At 33.8% G+C, this 19,840-nt stretch overlaps 4 protein-coding genes across 12 annotated transcripts; 1 reads left to right on the top strand and 3 right to left on the bottom strand.

Annotated features, from left to right (window-relative positions):
* Nucleotides 1–391: 391 nt before the first annotated feature.
* LOC106325033 (AT-hook motif nuclear-localized protein 4-like) lies at nucleotides 392–3,014 on the bottom strand. 2 transcript variants are annotated; one of them, XM_013763053.1, is made up of 5 exons: nucleotides 2,131–3,014; nucleotides 1,669–1,736; nucleotides 1,257–1,385; nucleotides 1,011–1,172; nucleotides 392–920 (listed from the first exon to the last, which is right to left on the bottom strand). In XM_013763053.1, the coding sequence occupies exons 1-5, from the start codon at nucleotides 2,684–2,686 to the stop codon at nucleotides 534–536; spliced, it is 1,302 nt and encodes a 433-aa protein (XP_013618507.1). In that variant the 5' UTR covers nucleotides 2,687–3,014; the 3' UTR covers nucleotides 392–533. The 2 variants fall into 2 exon arrangements, with proteins under 2 accessions (XP_013618507.1, XP_013618508.1); XM_013763054.1 differs by having other exon boundaries at nucleotides 1,669–1,730.
* Nucleotides 3,015–6,030: 3,016 nt separating this feature from the next.
* LOC106322512 (protein YLS7) lies at nucleotides 6,031–8,156 on the bottom strand. The gene is made up of 4 exons (XM_013760552.1): nucleotides 7,969–8,156; nucleotides 7,496–7,845; nucleotides 7,122–7,396; nucleotides 6,031–7,053 (listed from the first exon to the last, which is right to left on the bottom strand). The coding sequence occupies exons 2-4, from the start codon at nucleotides 7,833–7,835 to the stop codon at nucleotides 6,238–6,240; spliced, it is 1,431 nt and encodes a 476-aa protein (XP_013616006.1). The 5' UTR covers nucleotides 7,836–7,845; nucleotides 7,969–8,156; the 3' UTR covers nucleotides 6,031–6,237.
* Nucleotides 8,157–10,355: 2,199 nt separating this feature from the next.
* LOC106323504 (U3 small nucleolar RNA-associated protein 25-like) lies at nucleotides 10,356–16,480 on the top strand. Its single transcript, XM_013761616.1, has 17 exons — nucleotides 10,356–10,372; nucleotides 11,580–11,745; nucleotides 11,837–11,960; nucleotides 12,041–12,128; nucleotides 14,128–14,140; nucleotides 14,231–14,350; nucleotides 14,438–14,518; nucleotides 14,617–14,780; nucleotides 14,871–14,943; nucleotides 15,041–15,124; nucleotides 15,231–15,269; nucleotides 15,572–15,660; nucleotides 15,753–15,817; nucleotides 15,899–15,945; nucleotides 16,138–16,196; nucleotides 16,269–16,341; nucleotides 16,427–16,480. The coding sequence occupies exons 1-17, from the start codon at nucleotides 10,356–10,358 to the stop codon at nucleotides 16,478–16,480; spliced, it is 1,356 nt and encodes a 451-aa protein (XP_013617070.1).
* LOC106324996 lies at nucleotides 12,366–14,051 on the bottom strand. Of its 8 annotated transcripts, none has more exons than XR_001266779.1 (4): nucleotides 13,831–14,051; nucleotides 13,442–13,577; nucleotides 12,919–13,208; nucleotides 12,366–12,802 (listed from the first exon to the last, which is right to left on the bottom strand). XR_001266779.1 is itself a non-coding variant. In XM_013763010.1 (4 exons), the coding sequence occupies exons 2-4, from the start codon at nucleotides 13,484–13,486 to the stop codon at nucleotides 12,785–12,787; spliced, it is 366 nt and encodes a 121-aa protein (XP_013618464.1). In that variant the 5' UTR covers nucleotides 13,487–13,577; nucleotides 13,831–14,051; the 3' UTR covers nucleotides 12,367–12,784. The 8 variants fall into 8 exon arrangements, 6 of the variants coding, with proteins under 6 accessions (XP_013618464.1, XP_013618466.1, XP_013618465.1 ...); XR_001266778.1 differs by having other exon boundaries at nucleotides 12,367–12,802; nucleotides 12,919–13,199; XM_013763010.1 differs by having other exon boundaries at nucleotides 12,367–12,837; nucleotides 12,919–13,186.
* Nucleotides 16,481–19,840: the final 3,360 nt, after the last annotated feature.

Raw genomic sequence — 19,840 nt, 5'->3', positions numbered from 1 at the left:
TATTTCAAATAAAAATACGTGAATATTTTCAAATACTTTCGGGTAATTCAAATACTTATTTAATAATTTGTTTTTTCAAATACTTAAGGATACTTGTTAGTAGACTTTCAATCATATATGTGTATATATTTAGTTATGTTATATGTATATATAATTAATATTTATATATATATATATACCCTACTATATTCGATGGATACCCGCTCGGTACGCGGTTCAATTCTTGATTCAGTTAGGTTATTTCAGAAATGGAAATATATGAACCATTCGAGTATTTGAAGGTTTCGGTCTGGTTCTGACTTCGGGATATTTTAATTCGATTCCGGTTCGAATCTTAGGTTCCTTTTTTTTTTTTTGCCCAGGCCTAGATACTCAAAGACGAACCAAGAAAAGTCGCTGGACTTTGAAATGAAGAATGAGAGAGTTTGCACAAACACTTAAGTTTTGAAATTCTACAACCTAAAGATTACATCCTCTAATAAGTGAGAGGTCAAGATCAAGAACGATCAATGTCAGATTAACTCACTCAATCATCAGTTTGGAACCTCGGTGTCAGATTCGCTGTCGCTTCCAAATTCTTCATCATCATCTTCACCTTCAAAATCCTCATCATCCTCTCCTGGGAGAGAAGTGAAGAGATCTCTGATTTGGTTAGCAGTGTTGTTTGTGTAGTAACCTTGGGCCGCGTTAGTGTTTGGCTCATGGGGAAGGGACATAGGTGGTGCGGACACGGGTGGTGCCTGAATAACAACAGGCTTGTTGTGCCCATATCTAGCCTTTGGATCTTCCGCTGAGCCACCACCGAATGAGATGTTAGAATCTTGTGTTGTCATGGGGATCCCGAGTCTCTCCCTTCTCTGATTCTGCATCTGCTGATGCTGAGGTTCCTCTTTACCTGCTTCAAAAGTCCCTACCATCACCTGAAAAGTATAGATAACAATGCATCAAAACAAGACAAAAACGTGAGGTCACCAGAGAGATCAACACCTCATGTTGTATAAGTTAGTTACCTGAACAGGACCAGAGGCTAATAAGAGACCGGAGAGTCCACCACCAAAGACATGACCATCTGGTCCTGAAAGAGACACACTCATCCCTCCAGCTCTGCTTCGGATTCCTCCAGTCTCGCTTGTTATAAACGAACCCGTCAAAGAAAGAATCTCAAAATGACCCTGACCTCACCACAAAATTGTTAACCAAGTTTGGTAAAAAAGAATAAGCTTTAAAGGAATCCAAGAGAGAGGTAGAGAGCAGACCTCATAAGTGAGAGTACCAGATGTCAAAGATTGACGAAGTGTAACACTGGAAACGGCACCGTTTCCTGAAAGAATGCAGATAGCACGAGAGCCTTGTTGAGAGAATGTCATTATCTTCATCGTCACATCCTGTTATGAATCAGTGATCCAAAAAGAGTTACAAATCTCGGAGACTCTGCAAAGGAGAACATATCCAAGATATGTAACTAAGGGTCTAATTGTTACTAGTTTATACCTAGAACCTTCTCTGTATCCATGTATATATTATATTTGTGCAATCACTAATCTAATGAAGTATCCAATTAACTAAACCTATATGGTATCAGAGTAGTTACTCCTAATCTAAAGCGTTTGATGAATCATCTCATATAGATAATCTGTCAATATTAAGGTCACTAATAAAGAGACATACCTCGCCAACATTTACTGTGAGCACATGAGGCGTAAAACTTGCACCGACAACTTCTGAAGTTCCTACAACTAGAAAGTAAACATCAAATGAATCAGGAATAGCAATTAAGGTATAAAAATTGAAATCTGACGAATTGCTAGAACCAAACAGCAAACAGTCCCACGTCAAAACCCTTATGCAACTAGATTTACTACTACAAGTTCCTAGGCGTCTTAATCACAGTGCTCATGCCCCACTGACTCATCAAAGAATGTTACTAGTTTACCGGACAGTCAAACTTCACTAGCTTTATTCAACAAAAACCTTTTGTCCTTATTCAAACTTTTTTTCGTAAGTCAAAACCAAAAAAACAAATGGATCCGATACGGCAATAAGATACATTAGAAACAGCCACGTATTAACTCCAACAGAAGACCTACAAAGATTCTTATAACCCAACAGAAGTGAGATAATAGACATTACCAGGACTAGGAGAACTGTTGTTGAACTCGAACATCTGAGGATTCGTGAGCCTGTTGTTGTTGTTGGACGGCTCTACACGTGCTTGACCGCGTTCTCTTCCTCTTCCGCGCCCTCTTCCTCGTTGCGGAGGAGCAAACACAGTCGTCAACGGGACAGAGGAGGAGATCGGCATCGGAGAAAGAGTCACGGCTAGTGAGCCGTCGGGATTATACTTTCTCGGTCTCCCTCTCTTCTTCATCTTCAGCTCGGAAGAAGAATTCCCCACAGGCATTGTTAAGCTGAAAGGAGAAGCAGCGTTCTCAGGAGCTGTAGCAGCCACGGCGGAGGCAGATGCGGATGCGGATGCGGATGCGGATGCGGATGCGGATGCGGATGCGGATGCGGCGGTGGTGTTGGGTATTCCTGCCGGAAAAGGGTTAGGATTTTCGGACCGTGGTGGGCCCATCTGGTAGACCCCACCATCAGGAGTTGGAGGAGCTACATGTTTCAGACCAAAACTGCTTATTTTGTTGTCGTTGTTGTTGTTGTTGTTGCTGGTTCCTTGTCTCTCCTCCATTAGATTCTGTAAGGAGAGATTCCGACAAGTAAGGAGAAAACTCGAATCTTGCTGCACGACAGATTCAAGCTTCTGAATTTAAAAGTACAGGCAAAAGATACAAAGAGGGGAGAGATCCAGAGTGGTCGTAAGATTCAAAAGAGTAAAAAAAAAAAGATGAAGTCAAGTGAAATTAAATAAAACTTAGTCAAGAGAAAGATCAAAGCTTGTCCATGGCGGAATCTTAATTTCAGATGAAAACATTCATAATTACCAGCAAAATAAAATGGGATTTTTTTTGTGTCTGTCTTTTTCTTTTCTACTGGTGGGTTAAGTTTGGGAGAGATTTATTTAGAGATGTTGATAAATGAGGGTTTTCAGAAGATAATGGAAAGATATATATGTAAAATGTGAAATAAATAATTCAAAGGAGTTTTAGTACATTGTATTTTGAATTTATAAATTTAAAGTTGGGAAAAAAAGGAAAGAGAAATACCAGAAATAAAAATGTATAAATTGGTAATAATGGATTTACTTTAGAAAATTTTCAAAATATTACCATCCACTCCTACCATTCTTGGAATTTGAGATACAGCTAAAGCTGAATTAATTTATTAAAACGGACAGGGGACAATTTTCTAATTATATGCAGTTGGACTTTATTTTGAGATTTTCATCCTATATCTACTTGTTTTTTTCCTAATCTAACCACACTGACTATTGACCAAAAAAAACCACATTGACTATAACCAAAACATGTTGACTAATCCAAATCTCAGCTACAAAATGTTTATGCTCTTTTCTGACAGTTGTCATTGCTATAAGGAATGGTATTATGGTTCCAAAGATACAATGAATTTTACCTTTTTAAAATGATTATTAAATTACACTTCTGTGAACAATCAAAGAAAAGACTTTAAAAAAAATCTTCTTTCTCATTATATTTTCCCCTTAATTTTATTCTCGCTAAATTTGCAAACATTATACATGCAAAAAATCATGTAAATGTTTGTGTTATTGAATATCTCTGAAGGTTTGTGATAGATATTTTGATGCTATTTCAGATTTCTAAAGATTTTGTGATATATAATTATCACATATTTTTAAATATAATAATTATTGTAAGATATAAATATATAAAAAAAACAGTTATAACATACATGAGTCTTGTGAATAATTTTGATGATAAAGTATGTTGGTTCAAACCCATGTGCTTCCAAATCGAGATAAACCGAAAAAATCAGGTCTGAAAAATTGTTTCCCCAAGAGCATCTACAAAAAAAAAACTATATATTTTAGAGTTTGCAAAAGTTATATATTTGAAATTTCAAGATGTTTTTCTCCGAAATCAAATATTTCAAATTTAATTTCAAATCTTAAAAATATGTGATAATTATATATCACAAAATTTATAGAAATCTGAAATAGAATCAAAATATCTATCACAAAAGACTTGTCATAATTAATATAAATCCATGATATTTTTATAAATAACTAACACATATATAAAAATATTACAGTAATATTAATTAATAAAATATTATACTAAAATATAAAATTATAAATAGAAACACATAATTAAATATTAAATTACAAGCACAATACCACATTATTCCATAAAATTATTTTCCTAATACTTCATCTTCAGTTACACAAAACTTGTTTGGACAATATTTTAAAAATTCTACATCAAATTTACTAGGCTATTAGTGTTGTTGTAATACTTAAATTTGTGTGATAATTATGTCTTCATGTTCTTTTTTAAAACAAATCTATTAAATTTCTTTTGTAATATTTTTGTTGTCTAATTCTAGTTTTAAAATATTATAAATCTTATTTTAAATTTTTTATTTAATTTTATGTGTAAAATTTGAGTTTATTAAAATAAATATGAAATATTTATAATGTACAAAACTTTTAAAGATTAGAACAATAAATGAAAAAATACTTAAAATCATAAATGTAATCTGCAATTAATTATAAAGATCAAAATGCAAAAAAAAAAGATGAAACTTCCAATTTAGAGTTTTGATAAAGATTCTTTTGTTTTTTATTTCTATGTTCCAAGATGTATTGATCAGTTGTTCCATCATGACTATTTGTACTCTCAAAGTTAAATCATATATATATATATATATATACAGCAGTTATACAAAAAACATTTTCATAAAATATTTCAAAATGGATCTTCCTAAAATAAATATATTTTACATGTTGCTTTTTTAATTAAGTCATCTTCACTGAACAAAAAGAATACATTATACATCAATTAAAATATAATAACTTGACCTCTAATGAGACTCTAGAAACTGCTGACACTTGACCTCTAATGGGACTAAAGATATTAACCGAACCAAACTTGCCGAACCGAAAAATTTGGTTTTCGGTTAGTTTAGTTCGGAAGTTCAGTTTGATAACAAAAAAATTGGTTTCCAGTTCGGTTCGGTAATCGGTTAATTCGGTTTTCTAAAAATAATTCAAACAATACCAATTTTAACCAAATTCCGAACATAATTAACCGAACAAACCAAAATGCAAATCGAACTAACAGAACTAACCAAAATCAGAATCGAAATTACCAGAATTAACCATCATTTTTCAAATATTATTCAATTTAAACCAAAAATTTAACCGAATTAACCGCAAAACCGAAAACTTCTGTAAACTTTTTTGAAACCGAACTACCGAAGAACTGAACTTAAACAAAAAAATTTACTGTTCAATTTGGCAAAATTTTATCCGAACCGAACCGAACTACCCAACCCCACAGGCCTAACAGTTGACCAACTGCGTGAAATTGCAGCAAAGAAGATGGCTGATTTGAATTGCACTAGCATTGTATCTGCTATGAGAACCATTGCAGGAACTGCAGGTAACATGGGGATAGAAATTAGCCCTCCTCTTCTTGTTCCCAAAAGCAAAGCAGCTTAGCTTTCTTGCAAGAAGCCTTCCGATTAGTTCGTGTCTGATAATGTTTTATGAAACTGATATTAACAGTCTTGTTACTTATAACTCAGTTTGATTATGACATATGTATGGTGTTTTTTTTCTGAAAATTTTAGTTTCTAATGTACGAACATGACATCCCTTTCACACTTGTCTCTTAATATTTCGTCATAGACAATCAAAACAACAAAAGAGTTGTATCATTATTATGTCTCGAACTCCATAAAAGTTAAGTAAAATCATTTAGACTGCAAATCTAAACAGAGAGCCCTCCCTCCTTATTGTAGAACAGTCACATCAAATCCTTCAAGATCATCAACATTTGCGACTAGATGTTCCTCTAGAAGGCTTGGCAGTGGACGCATAGAATAACTGCTGTAAGAACTTTTTCAACAACATTGTTACATGAACATGAATAATATTGTTTCACCAACTGTTTTGTTTCTCTTTCAATCAAAAATTACATTGTACGTAAAAAAGCAGAAGTACAAGTGAGCGTACTGGGTTTACAAGTAACTAATAATCATATTGTAATAATTAGAAGTCCTTAAATCAGTTAATCCGTGGTATGAATAAGATTTCTCTCTTCTAAGTGTATATTGATCTCTTTTGCTCCTAGATCAAGATTATGGTCTACTTCTTCCACCCTCCATATCTCTCCTTATAATCTCCAGCACCATCTCATTCCACGTATCCACCGGCCCGGGCATGCACCAGTGCAAGCAGTCTTGTGGGGGAGGCTGACCATCCGGTCCACGTTTCGTGATCTTCTTGGGGTCAGGACTTCTATACGGACCAGGATGACCATCGTGGCGATACCCGAAAGCCTCAGTGATATCCATTAGCTTCATCTTCTTCGATCTATTGCCGACCTTATCATCCTCCACAGCTCGTTGAAACCCCTTTGCTTGCTGCTCATACATTACCTCCGTGAACCCGTTTTTAACCAACTTCCCAGGAGGGAGAGGCTCTTCTTTACCCGTGCACGACCCGCCTGTGTTCCAAGCACCGCCTTCGTAATGATCAGGCGACCAAGTCCGCAAGATGGTCAGACCCTTGTAGCTTGGGTGTTTAGCTACTGCCTTCAAGATTGTCTCTACAGAGATCCCAAAAGCTTCGACGTTGCTGACCTTTGCGGGTTTAGTTTTGTCCGGCCACCATAACTGGCCTCCAACAATCTCTTCGTTTAAAATGTAGACAGACTGTTTAGCGAACCAGTGGCCTGATGAAAGCACGACAACGTCGAATTTCGGAAGAGCTTCCATTATACGCTCATCCGGTTGGTCTAGCTTGAGTTTGGTTACACCTTGTGGAGCAAAACTAAACGGCTCGTTGAACTGGTGGACGAGCCAAGATGACCACATACGAGCTATCATTACTGATGATGACCTGAAGTACCATCTCTGCATCTTCCGGTTCCCGCGGTTAACCGGAGTTTCTACCTTTAAAACAAAAAAAGTTAATTCACAAACACAAAACAAGAAGAAAGACAAAGGGACACTACACTCACCTGCCAAAGAAGGCACATCATAGACTCCATCTGATTACGAGCAACGGAATCACCTATAAAAGCTAGTGTCTTGCCTCTCATAAGCTCCAGAAACTTCTTGGCATCGAACCGTGGAAGATCACACTGAGACGGTTTCCATCTCCAATTCTCATAGTCTTTGTCAGGTCTCCCATTGCCCTGACAGTTCTGCATCTGCGTCAGAAGAGGACAAGAGTTGTTCGTGTACAAAGGTCCCTTCGGATCATAGAACCAGTTACCACGAAACAGATCACATTCTGCAAAAAAACGGTAACTAACTTAGAAACTGAAGCCATCATCGTAAACCAAAAAAAATGTCACATAAATAAAAAGTTAGTACAAGACAACAACAACACCTGTTTCTACTGAATCTTCTTTTTCAACGGAAACATGATTTGTAGGAAGCGCCTTCGTACTCTCCTCTCTATGTTGTGTCAGCAATGGAGGCGAGTTAATGGTGGAATCAGGAGATGGGTTTGGATCAGAAGTATCTCTGCTGCTACTATGGTGAAACTCGAGATGTCGAGTGGTCTCAGTTCCGTAGAGATAACCAGTAAGGGAAGAACCAAGGGGATGGGAGAAGAGAAGCAGAGAAGCGAAGATGATGAAGGATGTTAACCCACCAATAGCAAACGCAATTGAAGGTACTTTCCGAGGATACACGCTTCTTGAAATCCGAGGAGGAGATAAAGTCATTCTCTCTCTTCTGCATAAAAAAAACAGAGACCGATCATAAAATCATTTTTGTTTCAAATCTATTAACATTTGCGTCGATCTTGATCTAGTTTGAGATCGGTTTGGGAAATAAAGGAATCAAAAGTTAACTTACATGTGTAGAAACGAAATCCCGGCGAGGAGGAAGAGAGATCGAAGAAGGCTTTTGCAGAGGATCTGGGAGTCTGAGAAACAGAGATTGGGAGAAGCGTGTGGAACTGGAAACAGAGTACGAAATTTTGTTTAATTAATTGAAACTCGAATTACTAAAATAGCATTAAACCAAGTTTTGCTATAAGAAATTAGAAAATGGTACAATGTTCTCAACATTTTTAATCATAATTAAAATTGGATTCTATATGACAAGTAGTAAAGTCATACTTTGCTTTGCTTGTTTGATAATATTAGCAAATGGCAAGCAGTTGTTTCTCAGCTAATAGCATCTCTAACCCCAGTCCATAGTTTACTGCAAAATAAAATGGAAAATAGAATAAGGAGCAAATAAAAAAAATAATTACTCCATAAATAGAGTAATTTGTTTTTTGTTTGTTCATCCCTCCATTTTTCACTTCATTTTGCAGTAAATTATGGAGTGGGTTGGAAATGCTCTAATACCATAATCCATGCGAATTTATTTTAAACTGACTAACCAAAATTTATAAATTAACTGAATATTGTTTAGTGTTAAGAAAGATTTTAATTGTATAATATTTATTTTATTTTTTAATTATCATTATTCTAATTATTTTTGTAATTTATTTTGCCAATAATTTGTTTCATACTATAATCATTTTAATTTATCTGAATATTTATATATAAGTATATTATTTTGTATTTATTAAATATGAAATTGTTAAATATATTATTTAATTTAATTTTTATTTATTTCAGATTTTTCGTTATGAAGTTTTAATAAAATCTATGCTATTTATTTGATGAATTGTATAATATATTTTGATAAAATTTTAATTAAAAGTTTATACATGATTTAATTTAATATGAATGTTTATTTAAATTAAAATTAAAGTAATTTTCATGTACTAAAATATAAAAATCCATTAATTTAATTGATTTGGTATTGATTTAAATTATTTTTAATATTTAAATCATTTGAATATTTTTAGTCAATTGTTTGATAAAATCAAATAATTTGAAATAAAATTAATAAAAAATTTATTAAAAAGATGAGACTTAATGGTTGACCAAAAAAAAGAGACATAATGTCTTATATTGTTTGGACACAAAGTTAATTATTACTCCCTCCGTTTTTTAATATAAGTCGTTTTAGAATTGTGCACACAAATTAAGAAAATTATTAATTTCTTACATTTTCTAAATAAAAACACCATTAATTATTTACCTAACCACAAATCAACCAATAATAAAATAGAATGTATATTATCATTGGTCATATAACATTAACTATTAATAAATTTTACGTAGAAAACTGAAAACGTCATATAATTTGAAACATAAAAATTTCTCTAAAACGACTTATTTTAAAAAAATGGAGAGAGTATATTGTTAAGAAACATAGATAATAGCATAATATTGTTTCTATAATTAATTTAGGGCAATTCTCTCGAATAGCTATTTTTAAGTTTTTGTAACAAAAATAGTCATCAAAAAGAAAATGACCAAAAAAAACTCTTTTTAATTTGAATTTTTTTATATTTTTTTGTTTTTTTTAATTTGAAACCAAATCTCCAAAACTCAACTCCTTAACTCTAAACCCTAAGTCTAGATTAGTTAAGCCAAGGGTAAAATACATTTAAACCTTTTAATAAAATTTATTTTGGTCATTTTCTTCATTGATAGCTATTTTTATGAGAAAAAATTAAAAATGTTATCCTAAAGAATTTCTCATTAATTTATAATAGATTAGTGTATTTAATTTAAAATCTACAAAAATGATTGAGTCCAAGAATATGTTTATGTTTAAATAGGAGAGATATCTGCAATTTTTTTGATTAATTGTATAATATATTTTGATAAATTTTTAATTAAAAATCTATTTAATGTCAATTTATTGCATTTTATTTATATACATGATTTAATTCAATATGAAAATTTATTTAAATTTTAATGAATGTAATTACTTATAGATTAAAATATATAAAAATTGATTAATTTAATTGATTTGATACTGAGTGACATTATTTTTTTAATATTTAAATTATTTGAATGTTTTAGTCAATTATTTTATAAAATCAAATAATTTCATGAAAAATTAACAACAAAAAATTATTAAAAAGATGAAACAGAATTGTTGACAAAAAAGATGAGATGTAATCTCTTATATTGTTTGGACTCAAAAATAATTATTGTGTTGTTTAGAAACAATAGATAATAGTATAATATTGTTTCTAATTACTTTATACTAGATGATTGTATTTAAGTTAAAATTATACAAAAAAAAATGTGTTCAAGAATGTTTATGCTTTAATAGGAGAGATTACTAGTTTCGGTGTTTTTGTCAATTGATCTCCAAATGGTTAATCAATGGGGATTACTCTATGGTTTAAAGATTTTTTTTTTTTTTTTTTGTCAACATTGCTTTTTATAAAAGCTTAACGATACAAGAGGATTCGAAAGCCCAGAACAAATATTACAAGCCCAAAGCAACATAAAGATAACTATCATACATGTCATAACACACGTGTGAGACACGTGTAAAGAAAGGGCAGCACAATGGGCAGTGAGAAGGTTCCCGAGTCTTTCAGATCTTCTCACCGGCGCTCCGATTGATTTCGATCATCCCTCCGGTCTTCCATATGGAGATGACGCATGCAGCTCTATCGCCTTTCGAATCCATCTTGAAGCCCCCATGCAGTGTTCACCGGATCTTATAATTTGAACTCCTAATGACCTTTGATTATTCAAACTCTGGGATGATCTTTCCGATCAAAAACAGATCATTTGTTAGGACATTTTGAAGCAAACCCCAACTTTACTTAATCCGCTTCCAATCGATAGGCTTCATCCATAAACTTCGAATCTCAACCAAGAAGGAGAAACTCCTCAACTTATTATCATGAGAAGAAATTAATTACTCTCCGATGGAGGAGATCTAGCACTCGAAGATCTCAAGAGAAACAAATCAAAGATCCGGGATAAAGGATTAAAACATACATGGGGAGAAGAAATTCAAGCAAATCAGCGAGAAGCTCTGATTGACTTGAAGAAACACAACAAAAGAAAAGAGTCGCCTTGCGAAGAAAATTTCCGACAGAGCGGAACCGAAATCGCCTAAGCGAAGAGAAAATCCGATAAGCGGAAAATACAATCGATCTAGAAGATCGAAGATATTTACAACAAAAAACAAAAAAAGAGAAGATGGTAACCGATGGCTAAAGCCACCGGCCACCAACGATAAGTTTTTTCTGAAACCGCCTGTAGAGAGATGTTAGAGAGAAAGAAAGAGAATTTTTTTTTTCTTCTCCACCTGCTAGCTTTAACCATACAACCAATTCAAATATGGTTTAAAGATTTAGGTGGCTTTGTTATGTCAACCTAAATCTTTTTGGCCAAAAAATAGAAAATTTATGATTTAATGAGTCTTTGCAAAAGTGGAATATTTAGTTGGCTTAAATAAAAGAAAAATTCCCTAGGATATTTTGGAAATTTTTTTAAAAAGTTTTTGTAACAAAAGAAAATGATCGACATATGTTTTATTAAAGAGTAAAAATGTATTTTTACCTTATGGTTAAATAATTTTACGGTCAGGCTGCTTCTTCATCTACTAGTGCCATATAGTGAGCACCTAAGTCATATTTTATCAAGTGAAGAAGTGGAAACTTTACCAAAAGACAAACGCGAGTTTAAATGGGAAGCACCTGCCATTGGCATGCCAAATTGCATCTGGAAAGAAACAAGACCAAATTTTCTTCATGTATGTGTTCTTGTAATTAAGGCTTGCATTGTTGCAGAGTTTGCCTTCCGAACTAATTATGTATCACTAAAAAAAAACTACTTTCTTGCAGAATGCTCAGAGTGATTCAACTTATGGCATCAAGCCTAGGTTACTTGAGCACTGGATTCAATTGTATGAGAAAGCTGGAGGAGAAGATTTTGGCTCATCTACAAGGAGAAGATTCTTCTCAATTTGTACGTATTTGTTTCTTGGAATCACCCTTGTTCTTTTCTTTCAGATTTTGACTATATTATATTTTATTTGATTTTTCTAGGCAACAGCTATATGGATATTTTGCATTCTAACAAGAAACCCTTTTACAATGGAGACCGTAGAGAAGATTCAAGTCACACTAATGCATACCTTAGAGCATGATTATCCCAAAGATCCATTTAGGGGTTCTTATTTTTATTTTAATACTTTTAAGTAGGAAAAGTGAGTTAAGAGACAACATTAAAAAACCCAAACTTTTTTGTAGTCCATTGCAAAGCTCTTAAGTAAGGGTTCTTAAAAAAATTATTAAATATTTTTTTATTAAACTTAAATTTTTTTAATTAAATAAAACATATTAAAAGATAACATCTTAAACATTGATTTTTAAACAAAATATGCCACATGAAAACATTTGAGAATTAGAAGATATGCAAAAATGGATAAGCAAACAATTCATGAACCATCGACAAGTACATGCATAATAAGACACTACTACGACGTATTTTCAGCTAATGAAACATATGTGAGCATGAAGACACACAGAGAAAAACGTGCGTCTCTGTTCATATCATTGCAAAGATTAGAGAAATGAAATGAAAATGCAGAGCATGCTAACTATCACATAAAGTTCACCTGTTTCAAGGACCATCCATTCATTTTGACTTGTGTTTTTCTCCAACCACTGTCCTTGAACATCTGCATTGTTTCTCCGTAATGAGAATGCATATCCCTGGACAGAGAGACACGGGTTCTGAATCTTGCCATTTGAGTGGCTCATTCAAGTCAGCTAAGCCGTTTGAATTCTTCACATCCAAGCAAGACCCTGAAGAGTTGCTCTGATGAGAAGCATTCTCTTTTCTAGTTAAAATTTCAACCATTTAGAAGACAAAACTGAACGTAACAGAAAACAATGAAAAATAATTGAATATACATACATACCTGCAAGACAGAGACTCGAACCTGGGTTGGTCCAAACAGTGGCATGAACGGAGTAGCCACGTTGTAAGAGACGCATGATGAGCCAAGAAGCAACGAAACCAGTCCCTCCCGTTACACAGACCAACCCCGTACCGTCCAAGAAAGATGACGCCATCTCACCTCCTCCGTTGTTGTCATCTTCTTCTTTTCTTCCCATGTTCTCTATCTCTATCTCTCTCTCTTGTGGTGTGTGGTGACAGCATAAATCAGAGACTAATAGAACCTGAGCCTGATCACAGCCGCTTTACAAACTCAAATCGTATACCAAACAGAATGTTATTTCATTATTCAAATCGAAAACCAGAGATATATTAAGAAATAAAACACAAGAAGAACAATAGATACTCAAAACCAAACACAAATGTGATAGTTTCTTATATCATTTCAAGAGTATAGTTTAGGTTTGTTTGATGCACAACAACAATCAAATCATAATACAAGGCAGAGGTGTGTTTCTTTAGTGGTTGAAGTTAAAAGATGTTACCTTTTTGCCTCGGATGACAGCTCCTGCTTCACCTTGGACAACCATGTACTTCTCTCCGCCAAGGAATAGACCGGTCGGTGCAAGGTTTCCAGGTTCCTCAGTCTTTCTTGATTCCCTCTATCTCACCAGGCTTCAACTACATAAACCAAGAACACAAAAAGCAATGAGCTTTCAACTGATTAAGCAATGATCATCGTACTAATCCACCAGATCATTTGCATTGTTTTTACAATATACTAATCAAAGTCAAAATCATTCAAAGGTGAATCCTTTGTCATCTGATCAAGTAAAAATTTTGATTCGATCATTTAGGAAAAAAAATCACAGCTTTATAATCAGATCATAGCAATTCAACATCCAATCAGGAAACCCCAGATTGGATCACAAACCTACAATACCACAAAGGGCATCTCTGCTTGAACTTTGACTCCAGAGTATTATCAATCAAAAGTGAGGAAGAGAGAATCCGATTCATCTGATGCCGAAGAAGATTCGAGGGGAAGCAGGGAAGAAGAGAGAGCGACGTGTGTTCAGAAGAGCCGTCTCTTCTGTCTCTTGATTAAGAGACGTTCCTTAGGGTAATTGCTTTTTTTTTTTTTTTAATTCTGATATACTAAGAGACTGGCCTAAAGAACCCAGTTAATGATGCTCTAAGAGACAGGCCTAAAGAACCCGGTTAATGATGCTCTTATGCATTCTGTACGTGCACAATTGTGTTCCTTTGCTTGATTTTCATTCCACTTATCATATCTCCAAGATTTGTTGAAGTTAAGAGTTTTTCTTATGCAGTTGAATCACATTTTTAGAGCTAGAGATCTTGTCAAGAAGAATGAAAGTAAAATTTCCAAGCTTTCTGATGGGGAAACTCCTGATGATAGATTCCGGGACAGAGGATTTACTAGTCCAAAGGTGCATGCATGATCCCCTTTTCTGTTTAAATCCGTTGTTGCTAGCATTTTAACAATTGGTATTATGTTTATTGTATGCATAATCCAGGTACTGATTCTACTACCATTGAGAAGTGTTGCCTTTCGCGTTGTTAATAGGCTCATACAACTAACTCCAGAAGCTCATAGGGTATATATACATAGATTTTTCTGCATTGATATTGTCTCGGTTGCTGATTATGTCTTGAGTTGCCTATGTTCTCTTTACATATTATTGATTGGTCTCAGGGTACTGTGGAACACCATGGCCGGTTTAACGATGAGTTTGGATGTGAAGAAGAACCTGATGAGAAAGATGATGATGGGAAGCCTTCAAAACCTCGTGATTGGGAACCCCTATTTGGTGAAAGAAACAATGATGATACCTTTGTGCTAGGCATTAAGTATACAAGGTACATCCTCTTTAATATGGGAGTGCATGCTTCTTGTTTGGTGATTGATTTGGTAGTTGGCTGAGACTTGAATCTTCTTGTCGATTCCAGGAAGAGCATTAGGCTGTATAATGATTTCATTACCTCGGACATGATTATTGATTCCCCTCTCGGGTTACAGTTGGTAGGTACCCTTATATACTGTTATCTTTTTGTAAGATGATATGATTTTTTTGTGGTGAATCTTCTTTACTCTATCTTATCAGTTTTACTCTTTCTAGGCCTTGGGAAAAGAAAAAGACAAGAAGAGACTGAGGAAAGAAGACAACAAGAAAGTGGTTCTTGATTATCTGTCCTCCATCGAGGTAATTTTGTCTACCATTGCTAAGAAGATCATATATATTTGAAGTTGTATTCTTCATCTTCTCATTGAACTAATTACTAATGTTTCTTACAATTACATGTGAATAGGTTTTTGGTATGGATCATGCGGATGTAATGTATATGCAGGTAGGTTGCAAGGGAGTGAATTTAAGAGCATGATTAAAGGGGGTTCTTAGAGCATGATTAATGAGGTTCTTAGGGTGAGGTTTTTATCGAAATATAAGAAATCGTCTTTTAACTCTTAACTAAAAAAACTAAGAACCAGTTCTTAAAAATGCTAAGAACCGTCTCTTAAAAAGACTAAGAACCGTCTCTTAACTCTTAACTAAAAAAGCTAAGAACCAGCCATTAATTATGCTCTAAAGACTTTGCAGAGATGGGTGTATTCTTACTTCATTTTTTATAATCTACTTTATATCATATTTCAGAACTGGAAGCACGTTCAAACAGTACTCACAAAATTAAATGTACAGTCATCAGGACATCATAATACTGATGTAAACCGAGTCCGGCTGATGTATGTACTTGTTATCTATAATACGTTGTATGTGTCCCACTATTTCCCTAACAATGTCAGAATCTCTCAGTAAAATTTCGTCTTATGTTTAGGTATCTCGATGGACATGCACGGTTCTATCGGCAGTCAATAATTTTAAGTTCTTATTTAACCCCAGGTGTGTTTTTCTTCTTCATTTGTAGCTAAGTTATGGTTAGGTTTCAAAACTTTTACTAACCCGAATAATATTTCATTTCAGATATCAATGCTCTATTCAATGAGCATTGCTTGAACTATAAAGGAAAGGTGGGCATGGGATTTTTTTATAATCACATATTACCTCTATATATGTTACACATGGATTTGTGGTGGTATCTTTAGGCTACAGACTACCTCTGTGATTTGAGTTGAACTATGTATTTTTGTCTTCTCCAAACCAGGATTTGGCATATTCTGAATTAAAATTGTCCCATCACACTTTCATTTGAATCAATGCAGATTAAGCTGGAGTGTGAACACAAAGGTGTTCTTCATGAAGTGTTGCACAATGTTTGTCAGTTATAATCCCATCCTCGTGTATAAACATGAAAGTTAGACATCTTAGTTCTTTTTTTTTGTCTTTGTTGCAGATTTATGAAAAAAATTGATGCAGACTCGATGCAACAAGCTGAACATGCACGTTTTGAATATTTTGCCAAAAAGGTCTTTCTGGTTTTCAACTTTTTATTTATTTTATCTTTATAGCTAAATAAATTATTTTCTGATTCTGTTCTTCTTTTTGTTATAGATATTCCCAAGAATTAAAGATTCTGTTCAGGTACTCCCATCATTTAAAGGCTGAACTATTCTCATGTATCCATGCTTTAAGTTGCCATAAGAAAAACATTAGAATGGCCAACGTCAGAGCTGGTCAGTATAAATGATCGTATTGTTAATTTAAGAGTTTGATCGTCGTATGTTTTGTATCCTGTTTGTAGGGAGGACAAATGATCTTTATGAGCTCTAACGCCGAGTTGACCATGCTTAGCAAGTTTTTAAGATCGCATAAAGCCTCTTTCTGTATTGTTAATGAGTGAGACCATTTTTCCTCGTATAAGTTTTGAAGTTACATTTTCCTTGTTATCTGGCTCTGTTTCATCGGATGATGGTAGTTAATCACGACTCACGTTTTTTCAGATCTGAAAGTAATAAGGCTAAATCCAGGGCACGACAAAGGTTTTTTTCAGGTAGAGATCATGCTTTACAATGAGAGAGGACACCTGATTGTCTATTTTAGAATGTTCGAAGTTCGAACCATAACAAACGGTTTAAAATATACACTAACCGGTTCAAGCCGATTACAATGAAACCCAATCGTTTTTGGCAATAAATTGTTTTAGTTTTTTTTTTCTCTTTTAAGAAGCTCAAACTCACATCTACACACTTTAAACTGACAGCTATATACATTTTGTATGAAAATTTGTCATGATATTAAATAGCTAAGACTAACATAAATGAGGATCAGTACTGAATAATGATGATAAAATTATCTGAAATAAATGATCAGCACTAAAAAAATAACTAAAAATGATAAAATAGACATAGTTGTAGTTGCTGTGGAAATTCTATAACGTCATGAGAACATAGTGAACATAGTGAGTATTATAGAAAAATAAATTATTAGACTAAAACATATCAGCATCAAAAAAAATTATTGTTGCTTCTATTTTGGAAAATTAAACATGTCAAAAATCATTGTTACATGTTTCTTATAAAATAATCGCCTAGTCGCTAATTTTCTATCAGTATCGGCCCGATGAATATGAAGGCCCGAAGCCCAACAGAAATTAAAGGCCGCTTGTGAAAAAAATTTAATACAAAATCGCAGGGTGAAGGTCGAATTTGTTATTTCTAAGAGCATGATTATCCGGGGTCTTTAGTGGGTTTCTTAGTGCGTGGACCCCAACAAAACTTTTAAGGATCAGTTACAAAAATTACTAATTAAGAACCGATCTTAGTGAATTTCTTACACTGTTCGCGGGCCCCACTGACACGTGGCGGCCTGCGATTGGTTTGCTTTTTAATTTTTTTTTTTTTTTAAAACTAAGACACCCACAATGGGTTTGTTAGGGATAATCATGGCCTAAGCCACGACCCAATGTCTTTACCATTATGCCAAAGAGAACTATCGTCAAATAAAGGCCGATAAATTATATAATTTTATATCGGCCGGAAGCTCACGCTTCCATCGTTTGGTATCAGGGCCGGACTGTTTCCTATAAAGTATTTAGTTACCGTCTAGTCTAGCGATTTTTTGAACATTGATTGGTATGTTAATTGTTTGTGTTTAATTTGATCAAGATTGATTATTGAAGGAATATTTTATTTAATATAAAAATGGTTCCTTATGTGTGTTTTGTGCCGACTTTAAAAACAAAATTTTTTTTTAGTGATTTCTAGATTCGTGACATTTTTATTAACATTATTTCATTCGTGACATATTTTATTAACTATCTTCCCTCTTTTTATACCAAGTAAACCCTTCGAGCACAGCTGCCGGTAGGGCTGTCAGTTGGGTTGGACTGCACCCAAATGGGTGTGCCCAATGGGCATTTATTTTTCCTGGACTCAAGACACCCACACCCATATTTAGCACACATCCAATAACACCCAAACCCAATTTTACCCATCACCCAATTGGACAACCCAAGCCCGCCCATTTATAAGTAAATTTTAATATTAGCCCAAATCTGTTAAACTTAATGTAAGCCCAATTTTAATATCAAATAACATCAAAATGAGATAGAAATATCCAACATTGAATTGAGTAATAAAGTTTTGAAATTTTAAACAACATTTAAAAATCTGAAAATAAATATGATGTAAAATAATCTCAAAAGATTGAGTTTTTGATAACTTTGTTTATGAATTCACTTTATTCTAGTTTTGTGATTTTATCTATTCTCATCCGCAGCCTGCAGCAACAAAGAAAAAAAGATGATTCAACCTCAGATTCTTATACTGAATGCAACCACAATGAACAAAAACATAGCCAAAAACATTAGTGAGAAAAATGAGAACATTGTGTATTATGAAGCGTCATTTCTATAAATCACATTAGATTCAAACAATGACAATATAAAAACACAATATGCTAAAGACTTCTATTAGAATATCACATTAGATTAAATGTAATGATCACATCTACAAATCAAGATCAGATGCTACTTCAATAAGTAAACAATGACAAAATCAGTGTGAGGTAGTGAGTTCTCTAGTATGAACATTTCAATATCTTATCCAAAAGTACACTAGACTCACGCTAAGTACAAGATAATACCTCGCGTTAAGTCTCTAGACTCTCCAGTCTCCACTCTCTTCTTCTTTCTTCTGCAGTCTGCAACAACAAAGAAAAAAGAAGATTCAACCTCAGATTCTTATACTTAATACAAGTTGTATTATACAACCACAAAATGATCTTCTCATCAACACTGTAAACTCAAATGAGTTTTTCTTGCAATATTGAACGAGTAAAGTGTAGAGATCATACCTCAAGTCAAGTCTATAGACTCTCCACTATCTTCTTCTTTATCCTTCTCTTTATCCTCTTCTTCTTTCTCTTCTGTCTTCTCAACCGACTCATCACCTACGAAAAAATAATTTCATGAAGATTCTGAAGCAATTTATTATATGAACATATTATAAGCAACACTAACCCATTTCTGGAAACCCTTTTAACCAGTTTCTTGTAGAAGTCGAACAAAAGACATACACTAAGGGATGCATTACAAAGAGAATGGCAAGTTTTGTGAGTTGTGTTACATTCGGGTTTTGTATACTGTTGATTCCACAAACCAAAATAATACGCAACTTTGACAATTTCAAACAAATCCATTCGTCAGTTGAGGTGCAAAAGCCATGCTGCTAACTCTTGTTTGCAGTGAGTTAGTTTACAATTTATAAAACTAAATCGATTTGTCAATAGAAGTGCAAAGTCTTATGTTGCTAAATCATGTTTGCATACACAAAGGTTTGGTTTACTGATTGAGAGAATCAGAGAAATGCCTGGTACTCAATAAAAGTGTATATGACCAAGATATCATCACCATATGTATGGAATAACCCATGCTTCGGTTAGGTAGATAAGAGAGAAACATGCTTTATGCATCTTCACAAGCCTCAGAGGAACTATAATCCAGTACTTAATTAAACCAATTTAAAA

Source organism: Brassica oleracea, chromosome C2 (genome assembly GCF_000695525.1).
Source record: "Brassica oleracea var. oleracea cultivar TO1000 chromosome C2, BOL, whole genome shotgun sequence".
Classification (NCBI taxonomy): Eukaryota; Viridiplantae; Streptophyta; class Magnoliopsida; order Brassicales; family Brassicaceae; genus Brassica; species Brassica oleracea.
This window is presented reverse-complemented; position numbering and strand designations above follow the sequence as displayed.